At 50.4% G+C, this 12021-nt stretch overlaps 2 protein-coding genes across 5 annotated transcripts in view; one reads left to right on the top strand and one right to left on the bottom strand.

Annotated features, from left to right (window-relative positions):
• IPPK (inositol-pentakisphosphate 2-kinase) overlaps positions 1-5766 on the top strand; it is a 57947-nt gene extending 52181 nt beyond the window's left edge. Inside the window, exons 12-13 of the mRNA XM_017518975.2 lie at positions 828-907; positions 4268-5766. Coding sequence (XP_017374464.1) covers positions 828-907; positions 4268-4493 — 306 coding nt within the window. The 3' untranslated portion in view covers positions 4494-5766. The remainder of the gene's footprint in view (positions 1-827; positions 908-4267) is intronic.
• Positions 5170-12021, bottom strand: part of LOC108296499 (centromere protein P) — a 273862-nt gene continuing 267010 nt past the window's right edge. Inside the window, exons 5-8 of one of the 4 annotated variants that reach the window (XR_005198410.1) lie at positions 9010-9089; positions 7803-7894; positions 6655-7398; positions 5170-6562 (exon numbers count right to left, since the gene is read on the bottom strand). Coding sequence is in view for 3 of the 4 variants with exons in the window: in XM_037735070.1 (XP_037590998.1) it covers positions 7642-7894; positions 9010-9089 (333 nt within the window). In the remaining variant the exon portion in view is untranslated. The other 3 variants (XM_037735072.1, XM_037735071.1, XM_037735070.1) reach the window with 3 other exon arrangements.

Here is a 12021-nt window from a genome sequence, read left to right as displayed (position 1 = left end):
TGGATGACAGTGTGGTGTGTGTTGAGCTGTTCCTGGCCCGTATGGATGACAGTGTGGTGTGTGTTGAGCTGTCCCTGGCCCGTATGGATGACAGTATGGTGTGTGTTGAGCTGTCCCTGGTCAGTATGGACAGACCCACATTGCTTGGAGCATGTGTTGAAGAGTGCAGATGTCTGAGCCAGCACACCGGGTTTGAGTCCCTGCTCTGCCATTGACGAGCAGGGCACAGCAGACAAATGATCTCTGTGTCTGTTGCTTGTCTGTAAAGTGAGATGCCAGCTGTGCTGCCCTGCTGGGCTGCTGTGAGGGTGGAGCGAGTTAACACATGCACAGCCTGTAGAAGGGTGGCCGTTTGCAGTTGTCTCTGGTGGCTGTGTGACGTTCAGGAGGGATTGTCATTCTAAGCAACGCCTTGCCGAACACCCCATACCCTCTTCTTGGAGGTGTCGAGTGCTCCTTGCTCGATACCCTGAGTGTGGCCAACATCCGGGGGCTCAGGTGGCTGTTTTTCCTTCTAAAGGCTGACCATGGTGACCTTGCTGAAGACGGATCATCCGCTTCAGGGTCTGGTGTCAGGGTCCCACACTGCTTGCCTTGAGAAGTCAGGGGTGATGCCAGCCTCTGAGCAGCCCCGTGGGGCTGAGAGCTGGCCTAGGAGCTCTCACAGGGAGACCTCCTGACACCCCTGCTCACTGTGGTCCATGCTCCTAATCCCACCCTTGGGTTCTGAGGCAGGAAGCGGTTTCTGCACGTGGCTAGGAAGGAAGGTTGCGTTGAGGGCAGAGGCTTCCTGTGAGACCTGGAACTGATCTCTCCCTCCCCTGCAGGTGCAGCAGTACCGCGTTGCCATGACTGCCAAGGACTGCTCCATCATGATCGCGCTGTCCCCCTGTCTGCAGGATGCCAGGTGAGGCGCCCACTGCATGGCCCATGGCCTGGGTCTAACGGGGGCTTATGGACAGTTGGTTTTCCCATATTTAGAGACTCCTTAATGGGATTTTGACCTCCTTGGCCTACATGACATCATGGGGCTATTAACTCTTGCCCTCTAGAAGCTTGTAATTCAGTCAAAAGATTTATGGAGCATAACTCAAAAGGATTGTTATTACATTGAAAGTTACTGTTTTCTAAGAAAATGCTTAAAGAGCTCAGAGACAACATGTAGAGTGAGCTGCCCATTCCATTCCCTCAAAGCCAGCCCCGCCACTGCTGCCAAGGCCTGAGCTGTGTGGGTGCCTGCGGGCTTGTTCCTGGGTCTCCTGCCGGGCAGCGTGGCATGCCTGCTTTTCACCACCACAGTCATTTGAACACCTGTGAGGCGCACATTCATTCTTCTGCTTCCTCCTCTGAATAACCAGCCTGTGTGCAGCCCCTCTCCCTAATGTCACTATTTTTGTCCAGTCCCCTCTCACTGTTTCTGGGAATTTGGGATGAAACTGATAATCTCATAGTAATCAGACAGCATCTTCAGCACTGATCTTCAGGGGTGCCAAACCCTGCACCCGGTATCTGTGGAATGTTCCACATTCTTCTAACATGTGTTCCTGGGTCAAGATGACCTTGGTTGCTGGCTGCCAGCCACACATTTTCCTGGTGCTTTTGAACTAACAGTTCCCAGGATTCCTGTTCCCTGGCAGGCACAGAATTGTCTACTTTCCGGTGTGAAAATTGAGGAACATTATAAGACATAACTGAAGTAGAAAAAAGGTGGTTCTATTTTGTTGAAAACTCCTGTTATCCCCTAAGAAAACACGTACAGGACTAAGTTATGAGGAATTCCTCAGCTGGATTAAGCTGGTGTTGTTTGATGAGAAAAAACCCGCAAAGACACCACTGTTCAGCAGCCCTCCTGACCAAGGATGCAGCTGGGAGGTGGAAACGTGCTTGGATGCAGGCGCTCCGGTGGGCTGTGAAAGGCCGCTGAAGGCCGGTGTGCTGCTCACCTCGTCCAGCACTGGGAGTCTCTCAGTGCCCAGTCAGTGATGTCAAAATGGAAACGCAGCATGTGGGGAGAGCTGAGGGCCCGGGTCCTTACTGTAGCCTGCCCAACTGCTCAACAGAAACCGACACTGGGAGGGGAGGGGAGGGCGTGTCCCGAAGGCACTGAGCCACAATGGCTTCTCCAGGAATCATCATGCACAAAGCACTGTAGCCAGGCCCTTCTCAACAAAGGGAGAAGATCTCAGAAGGCTTCTCCGAGAACATGAGAACATGACGTGGTGGGGCTGGGCCTGCTTCAAGGAAGGTGCACTCAGTGGCTGCACCCGTAAGTTCCAGAGACTGTGGCGCTCTAGAGGCCTAGGGACAAGCTAAGGCTGGGACTTATCATGAGTCATCCTGGCATCTTGAGATGCCTGCTAGACGTGAGACTAAATTTAGATCCCTAGACTTTAATTTACAGCTCACAGACAGATTGACCACATTGAAACTTCTTATACTCCTTAACGTAAAGGCTTCTTCAGCTCTGCGCTACTGTTTCTGCCCTGGCATAAAGCAAAATGTCTAAAGTCGGATCTGCCTGCCTGTCACTGCAGAGGTTTGTCCCTTTGGGAATTTGGAACTGTGGAGAGAGTTGCCACAGCCTCCCGCGCCTAAACCCTGCTGTTCCCCTCGACCTCCCGTCTGAAACAGAGCACGGGCAGCCTTGGCTTCTCCACCCCAGTCCCTAGCACCCTTGGAGGCAGCTTGTCCCCTGGTGACCCCCAGTGGGTCAGTGTCCTGGAGAGCAGCCTTCCAGGCAAGGGCAGCCCCCGTCCCCCGCAGCCATAAGGCCACCTAAGACTTGTTCTCCAAGGCTGCCAGAGGGCACACTTGTGGCACAAGGGACATGTGTGTCCCTGAGAGCCTCTTGCCCAGTCTCGGCCTCAGGACTGCTGAGGGGAAGAGCATTTCTGTGTCAGGAGCTGGTGCCCACTGGTCACTGCCATTGGCTCCCATGGAGCTTGTGGTGGGCCCAGGTAGTCAGACCCACCCCCCAACCCCCCCGCCCCAAGGAGCTGCCTGCCTTTACACCCATGGTCTTGTCAGGTGCTACTTCTGAGAAATTGAGGTGTCCTTTAAAATATGTAGCCCTAGTCACGGGCCGGGGATGTGACTCTTCCAGCCCAGCTGCACCAAGCTTGGGTCTCAGGCCTCAGAACTTAGTGCTCCCCTGGGCTTCAGTGGTTCTCGCAGTAAAATGTAGCCCCTTTGGACAACCTGCAGGCGCCTTCCAGCTTCTGGAGTGAGGCTCAAGACTTTAATTTGTAAATGAGTTATTTGCTGTTTACTATTCAGGCAAGAATAGCTACTGACCCCAGCAACTGAGTCAGGGATTCATTTTTCCTACACAGGGTGGGACAGGGCGCCAAGGCCGTGGTGAGCAGGGTCAGAGCAGGGACATGCTCAGCAGTGTTTCCTCTCCTCGGCGGGAGCTTTTGAAGTTGGGCTTGGGTTTGTTTCTGAATCTCGAAGAGTAGTAAACGGGGGGACACCGGAACCCAGAATACTTCTCCTGGACTGAACTGAGCTTAGGCCACTTATTGAGCCAGTGACATGAGTGCTGTGTGCTAGTGCCCTGAGACGAAGCGGGACACACAGCAGTCGAAGCTTAGGACTCGGAGATCCTGGATGTGTTTTTCAGGGCAAATAATTATTCACATCTTGTTAGAAGCACACGACTATTCTGATGTTTATTAAAACCAAAAACTAAGCCCTGGGGAGCAAAATACAGAGGACTAAAGATAAAGTTTGAGAATAAAATGAGAAACCAGATCTCTCCAGTGTGAACCACACAAAGGAGTCTGCGTTTCTCAGCAGACAGGAGAGGCACAGAAGGAGAAGTCTTGTCGACATTTCATCCATTTGGCGCTGGAACAGCCAGATCTACTTTTTACTTTTTCTTGGGTTTTGTAATACTTGGCTCATGATAAAGTGACTTTTCAGCGTTCGTTTATACCACTGGGCTGGGGGAACATCACTCACATGTTCCACGTAATCGCTTTTCCATCTTTCAGTCCTTTAACCCTCTCTCGCCTGGTATGATGGGGTGCACTGGCCTGAGGAAGCTTTGTGTGCTGGTACCGGCACAGACAGCTGTCATGCACAGAGGCACCAAACGAGGTGCAAGGACATTCATGTCTCAATTTATCTAACTTTGCAGAAGTCGAAGAAAAAAACATAATAAAAACATATTAGTTGAAAGAAGGAAGGAAAGGAGAGAGAACAGGAGGGAGGGAAGTGAATTGGGAGGCTTGTGTATCCTGAAATGGTATTTTTTTACTTGCAGCTCTGATCAAAGGCCTGTCGTCCCTTCATCGAGGTCCAGGCTTGCCTTCTCCGTGTCTGTGCTGGACCTTGACCTCAAGCCCTACGAGAGCATTCCCCATCAGTATAAACTGGACGGCAAGATCGTCAACTATTATTCAAAGACTGTATGTGCCAAAGACAACGCCGTGATGTCGACTCGGTTCAAGGAAAGTGACGATTGCACATTAGTTCTCCACAAGGTCTAACTCTTTCCCTGCAGTGTCTTTGAAACTTGAACATAGAATGTGAAGGTTGAATGATAGAGCTATTTTCTATTGTGTTGGGTGACCTTTGGTTGTGAATGTTTTTGCTTTTAACCCCTGTTGAGGTGGGATTGCCTCTTGGAGAAATGGAATTGAAGAGCACTAGAAACATCTTCCTGGACAAGGAATGTAGGACGTGAGTGCTGTGTCCCAGGAAGCTGCTCACATTCTTAAAATGGAAGTGTCCGTTAAGCCCTGGGGAGACCCTCTGGGTAGTTCTTCCTTCCCACCCAGGGCTCATGTCTGATTCTCTAATGCAAAAAGCCTTATTCTAAGACCCAAGCTTTGGATCTGCTACCACCAGACTCCTAACATAGAAAACTTGAATTATTACATACATTTTACAGTTTGGACTTTTAAGAAAACATGGATACTACTGGAACTTTCCCCAGCTGAGTTACATGGTCACTTTTTCAGAAAGTGCAAGCCACATATCAACACAGGTTTTTAGGCAGTTCCCTGCTGCAGAGCGTGACCTCGTGTGGACACCAGTTCTGAGCAGTGTAGACTCAGAGTCCCTGTGGAGGTGCTGAAGCCCACGGCTCCACGCGGGGCGGCAGGGAGCGCGAGACTCAGGTCAGGATGGACACCACTCATGCGAGCATTGACTTTTTTTTTTCTTTATTATTTTATTTTTCACATGAGGGGGAGATGTGTTCTTTCCCACTGGAAATTGCTGCTGTAGAAGCTGGAGGTGGAGCTGTGGCTGGCTGAGCTGCTGTGGCCGGGCTGGGCAGTGTGCCCCAACAGCTCAGTGCTTTTCTGACACTCCGGTGTTTGGGGTGATTGAGGAGTGAGTTTTCTCTTCCTCCCGGACTGAGTTCCTCCCTCGGGTTTGCCTTGAGACGTGTTGCGTTGTTGGGCCCCGTGGCCTCTCCCTGTCCGGCTGCCACAGGCCATGCTTCTGGAAGGCGAACAGCTCCTGGCTGCTGCCGAGAGGGTTCTTGTTGGGGTCACCAAAGTGTGCCCAGCTGCTATGAAAAACGTTGGGAATCTTGGTTTCAGTTTTTTATTGTATGCTAGGTTGTACAGACTGATTATTTATATCATCGTTTTGAGGGACTAATGGAGGCTTATTGTAACATATAATATTAGTGAAACCATGGAATTATATGAAAATGATACATGAGAAATAAGGAAACTATTTTGCTGATTGTAAATTTTTGTGGGAAATTTTGTGATAACCTGAGAATTATACTTGTTTGAATCAAGGCAACTCTTCTAGAATTTATTGTTCAATTCTGTCCTAATATTTACTTCTAATTTTATTCTATACTCAGAGGTGCGAAAAGATACTTAGACAACTGGACACCTTTACTGTTTTCTTCTCACTTCGAATGACATTGTCTCATACACAAGTGTCCTGTGTGCTGGCATGGGGGCTTTGGAGACTGCACATAAGCGAAGTGGACAGAGCTCATGGCGACGACCGGCAGGCTCTGGGAAGTATGGAGGGAAGTGGCCGTGAATACTGTCTTGACCCAAGGGAGTTCACTGTTGCTGGGCTGGGGCTGGGGAAGCCTTGTTCGGGATGATTCTGCCCACTGTCACAGTGTGTGAAGGACACTGGGTCTTGGGTTTAAGTGCACATGTGAGGGAACCCTACCCCAATGGGAAGGCAGGCTGGGCTCTCTGCGTCCGTCAGGGCCGCAAAAGTTACTGCCTAGCACAGGGCCCAGACAGGGCTGGACTAGACACGATGAAAATACCCTGTATTGAAGAAGAGAAAACAGATGAAGACCCCCATTCTGTGTTGGCTGCCACGAGCCCGGGCTGTGAGGATCCCCTGAGCTGCAGGCGCCACCGCTGTGGACGTATTATTTCTGGCCCCTCTCAGAAGCCGCTGCTGCTGCTTAGTTTTGGCTCCATGATGGCCTTGATTGGTTTGAGACAACCCTAGTTCACAGATCCTAACGGTGCTAACGGGTGACTGATGAGATCACGGTTCTGACGGCACATCTGGGACTGTCGATGTAGCACTTCGGCTCTGCACAGGTTCTGTCATAAAGGACCTTATTCCTTGCACCCTGGCCCAGGAACAGTGCTGTCTTTGCTGTCTTAGGACATTCTTGTTTTGAAGCTGACAGATCCAGTCATAAAGGACCTTATTCCTTGCACCCTGGCCCAGGAACAGTGCTGTCTTTGCTGTCTTAGGACATTCTTGTTTTGAAGCTGACAGCTCCATTTTCTTGTGGAAGACCAAGAAGAACGTCAGGACTTGCTGGGACTGCTTCACAGTGGAGGTGGCAAGGAGTGTGGGCGTGGCTCCCCTGGGCCACTAACGAAAGTTTAAAAATGAAGTGCCATAGGCATCTGTCTCCAGAGCCCCCAGGACGCAGGAACCAGGATAAGGTTGGCTTCTCCCAGCTGAGCAGTGTGGCTGCCACGTCATGGTAGACTCGGTGTGAGGCTGAGGTGGGTGGGGGACTGGGTCCTCCCCACACGTCTGAGGACACACAACCACTCGGTATGTTTTCTCAGATGTTAAGCTTATTTTTATAAAACACACTGTACATGTCACTTTTATTTGGCATTTTATACTTAAGTAACTATTTATTTTTCATGTCATGAGAATTTCTATAGAATGTGCCTTAACTGCGCAGAAGACAGGTCTTCAGGGTGTGGTTTCCAAGTGGAAAATAGCAAATGTTTATATTGGGTAAAGTCGCACGCACCTCTGCTCAGCATCTTAACCCTCCCCGTTCACTGTTTCGGAACTAGCCGTTCTGCTCTGCACGAAGCGATTTTATCAGGCTTTCCAGAGCAGCTTCGATTCCAAGCACTCCTAGCAGGGTTCGGAAGCTGAGAGGAGCGGTTTCTATGGTTCTGTTCTTGTCCAGCTCCAGGGCTATAAAGAAGACATTAAACTAGGTAAGAAACTTCCAGGTGGCGGCTTTGGTTTTGTGTTTTCTGCTGGTGTGGACCTCACCAAGAACCCACCCCCCTCCCGACTGCCTGCTTGGAATGGGACGTGCTAGGGACAGGCAAGGAGGAGAGACAGAGTGCGAGGCATCCCCTACGGCTTGAGGCATATTCCCTTGTGCATTCGGCCTGCGGGCCTGAGGGGAGCAATCCCTTTTCATGTTCTTTTTCAGTGATTATTGATGGTTAAAATATTTAAAACTTGATAGACAAAGTACATTAATGAGATTTCTAACTTTTGATTCTTGCCCTGTGAAACCCAGAGGAAGTAGGCAGCTTTGCTGGGCACGTTGAGAAGGCACCTAAAGCAGCTACACCCAGGGACCCTACCTCGCTGTGGGACTTTGGTGAGAAGATCCAGCTTTGGAAAAACTTTCCCATCTTCATCTATTTGTATCCTCCAAACAATTACTAATTCAAACCTGAAAAAGTGGTAAAACACATCGTTATGTGCTTTTTGAAATCTGGCTAAAAGATTAGCAGCCATGAGTCACGCCTGGTCTCCATTTCCCCATGCTGGGCTCCCCTGCTCCTAGAAACCCCGACGCACAGCAAAGAAGAGGCATGGTCAGTAGCACAAGCAAATGGAACCAGGACCACAGGAAGGTGCTGCTCTGTACCCACTGCCCTGGCAAACATTAGGCCAATACCAGTGAGGTACAGAACATGGAGCAACAGAAACTTCAGAATTACTGGTGGGAGCAGACATGGACCAGCCACTTTGGAAATAATCTGCATTGACAGAAAGCTGAATGTGCATCCACCTATGACCCAGGAATTTCATTTCTAGGCATTTGAACCCAGGAGAAGCTTGTGTACTGTGTGCCGGGGGTGTGAGCCAGAACGAAGAAGCCACATGCTTTAGAGCTGAAGAGCACAGAAAGACACTGTATGAATCCCTCCCAGAGGATGAGCAGCGAAACTGCGCAGCAACTGCTCATGATCCTAGAGGAAGTGAAGGGTGACAAAGGCAAGTCCCAGAAGCCTGCATAACGACCACATGATTTTAAAGCTTGGAAACCAGTGAGTTGAGGCATTTACACACAGGTCATAAAAGTACACCCAGATGGATACATGTGCACACATGCACGCACCAAGGGAAGAGAATGGAGAACATGGCATGGGCCAGGGCAGTGCCTGGGACTGGTGGAGGGATTGGCTGTGCTGTTGGGGCACTGAGCCTGTCCTCCTGTTTCTTCTCATTGCTTGGCTCCTCAAGGCTTTCCACTCATTCACCCCTATTTCTGAAGTAACAGCAGATTCACAAGCATCTCCACTTTCTCCCAGTCTCCCTTCCATGGTTCTCTAAGGATCCTGTAGGGAAACCATCACTGGCAGGCCCCAGGACTGGCATTTTCCCCCTGCGGCTCAGCACATCCTCCAGAGCTCCAGCTCCCCACACCCCCACGCTGGGGTGTATCTGCTGGAACCACTGATTCCTCCAACCGACGACCTTTGGTTCTCGGTTAGGTGGTTTACTACTTAGAATCTTTGTTTTAACAGCAAATGGGAGGCCCTGTGGCCTGTGCAGACTCACCCTGGCTGGCTGGCACTGCGGATCACTATGGAGGGGGAGGAGGGCCCCTCTGAGAGGTGCACGGCATCTGGGTACTTTTCCTGCATGGGGAGAAGAAATTGTTACAGACAGTTCCATTGGTGAGGGGTGAGGGGCCATGGGAGGGGCATGGGGTGCCGTTCCAGGTATCTGGCGAAAATCAGCATCCCAGTGTGCGCGCAGCATCCACAGGCGCCGACTGCCCCTCCTGCCCTTGCCGTCACACACGTCTGTCCCACTGTAGGTCTCTACACAGCCACACAGCCTCCAAGCTCCTATCATGAACATTGTACATAACCACTCTACAGCTGTATTCTCATCTCACAGGTTTCCCCACACACCTTCCTTCTGAGATGGCTCCCTGGTCTGTCCTTGTCCACGACAACCTGGACAGTCTAGGGAGGACGGGTCAGAGGATGCCCCAAGCAGATGTGCCAGGCTTCTTGCTGGAAAGCAGCTGTTTTAGCATCTGACCTGAAAAGCCCTTTGAACTGAGGCTCCTTGAGGGCTGTGGCTGGGCCTGGACGCTCCTCGCCTGTTGGTTCTCAGGACTCACCCCAGTGGCGCCCAGCCCACACACCGTCCTGGGCATGGACAGGAGCCCACCCTGGTACCCTCACTGTGCCCAGTGGCGGCGCAGCTCCCACTGCATTAAAGGAAAGGTGAAAGCTTCACCAAATCATCTTTGTGATGAGATGGCATTTTAAGGTCAAAAGCCCTGAAAGCAGGGAAATCAAATGGAATCTCACAGATACCTAGGTTTGCAGTTCTGGAAGAGTCTGTTTTACTCCATGGGCTGTGAAAATTCTGGACATGTCTGCTTGTTTCTATTCATAGCAGCACCCAGTAGCCTCTGGCTATACCAGAACTGACCTGCGAATTTAGATCATGAAACCACAACACAGCTTACTTACTGGAACCTGAACAGAGGATACACATTCTTAGCTGATAAGAGTAACAGTGGCCCCGCCCTCTCAGTTCTTAAAAACTTGTCTTTTTGGGCCAGGCGCAGTGGCTCACACCTGTAATCCCAGCACTTTGGGAGGCTGAGGCAGGTGGATCACAAAGTCAAGAGATCAAGACCATCCTGGCCAACATGGTGAAACCCCGTCTCTACTAAAAATACAAAAATTAGCTGGGCATGGTGGCGGCCACCTGTAGTCCCAGCTATGCAGGAGGTTGAGGCAGGAGAGTCGCTTGAACCCAGAAGGTAGAGGTTGCAGTGAGCTGAGATCATGCCACTGCACTCCAGCCTGGGCGACAGAGTGAGACTGTCTCAAAAAACAAAACACACACAAAAGTATCTTTTTGTCTGCTCTTGTGAGAACACACTGCAGGTCAGGGTGACAGGAGACTCACAGTAGGCTCTGCCTGAGACGTCGAGTTCCTAGTGCCACTCTGACAGATGTACTTTCCTTTCTGTCCTCTCACAGCGACTGATGCAGAAAGGGAAACCTGGGGGTGCTGCTTAAGTCGCAAGCGAGCACTGCCGCGATTAAAAGTGCTGTGGCCTCCCCAGGCCTTAGGGAGGTTTCCCCTGAGAAGCATCCAGCCTAACAGAAGACACAAGACAAAGGAGGAGGCTGGAAAGGCAGACAGGGCCTTCCTGCCGCTCAGAGACTTGCCAGATTGAACCAGATCAGCTCTGCTGAATGAGGTTGTGTGGGGACAATGGCATGACAAAGCTTTTAAAGGAAGCAGCCCCTGCATCACTGAGCTCTTGCCAGTGTGGGAGGCCTGCACCCTGTGCATGTGGGCCCAGCGCAGTGAGAATGTATCCCAGCACCAGCTGCACCCGCCAGAGGTTGAGAGGGGCCTGGTGGAAGCTTACAGATAATTACTAACTTCAGCACAACAGTTTCCATAAGAAAATGTATACCTAAGTGATTTAAGTGGAAAGTGTTGGTTGATTTTTAAACCGCAGTCTCTTCCAAATTAATCACAACTACATGAGGACGGTAAGGGAGAGCCTGTGAACGTGGCAGCTCAGCTTCCAGGCTGGCTCAGCGGCAGCACTTGGGACTCATCAGGACGGCTGGGGCCTGGGCCAGCTCCAACGTGGGGCCTGAGGCTCAGCCTCCAAGCACAAGGGAGCAGATGGAGCAGCTCTCTGCCTTCTGGGCCTCTCTTCACCTCCCCTTGTCAGCAAAAAGGGGTTTAAATGGGATGCTTTCACTAAAAAGTTAAAGTGTATTTGACTCCTTTTAGTTTTTAAAATACAGTCAAAGGTAGAAACACGGGCATTAGGAAAAGATCAGGCATTCAGTGTGTGTTTCTGGTAGATTTTCGTGGGATTGTGTGCAAAGGTTCTTTTTGTAGAAGTTAACAATGCTCCATTCATCTAGCCAAGGTAACGGTCTCTGGTAACTTGAAATAGAAAGGATGGGTCTCATTGACAGACATGTACAGGTGGGGAGAGAAGATGGAAAAGCTGTGAATATGGTTACATTAGTTATATACAACTCAATACAGAGTGGGCTTGAGGTCATTAGGCCTAAGGTCAGCACATCTCAACAGCAGTCGATTTTAATAAATGACTGGGCCGGGTGTGGTGGTTCACGCCTGTAATCTAAGCACTTTGGAGGCCAAGGCGGGCGAATCACCTGAGGTCAGGATTTCAAGATCGGCCTGACCAACATGGTGAAACCCCGTCTTAAAAATAAATAAGTAAATAAATGACTGTATTTGACGTGGATAAAAGATGACTAAATCAGCAAGAAAGAGTTAAGACAAACATGCTCTGATAAGGAAGAGATATGTCCCATATGTTTTCTAATGCTTTCCATGACAAATAGTTAACACACAAAAAGTGAATTGGAAAATCGTTAAGCCTTATCTGGAAAGCTCCTTAGATGTGTCACATTTAAAACCAAGGCCCAGCCGGGCGCGGTGGCTCAAGCCTGTAATCCCAGCACTTTGGGAGGCCGAGGCGGGTGGATCACGAGGTCAAGAGATCGAGACCATCCTGGTCAACGTGATGAAACCCCGTCTCTA

The sequence above is a fragment of the Cebus imitator genome, unplaced genomic scaffold, assembly GCF_001604975.1.
Source record: "Cebus imitator isolate Cc_AM_T3 unplaced genomic scaffold, Cebus_imitator-1.0 Scaffold720, whole genome shotgun sequence".
Classification (NCBI taxonomy): Eukaryota; Metazoa; Chordata; class Mammalia; order Primates; family Cebidae; genus Cebus; species Cebus imitator.
The sequence above is the reverse complement of the archived record's forward strand: the minus strand, read 5'-3'. Positions and strand labels throughout refer to the sequence as shown.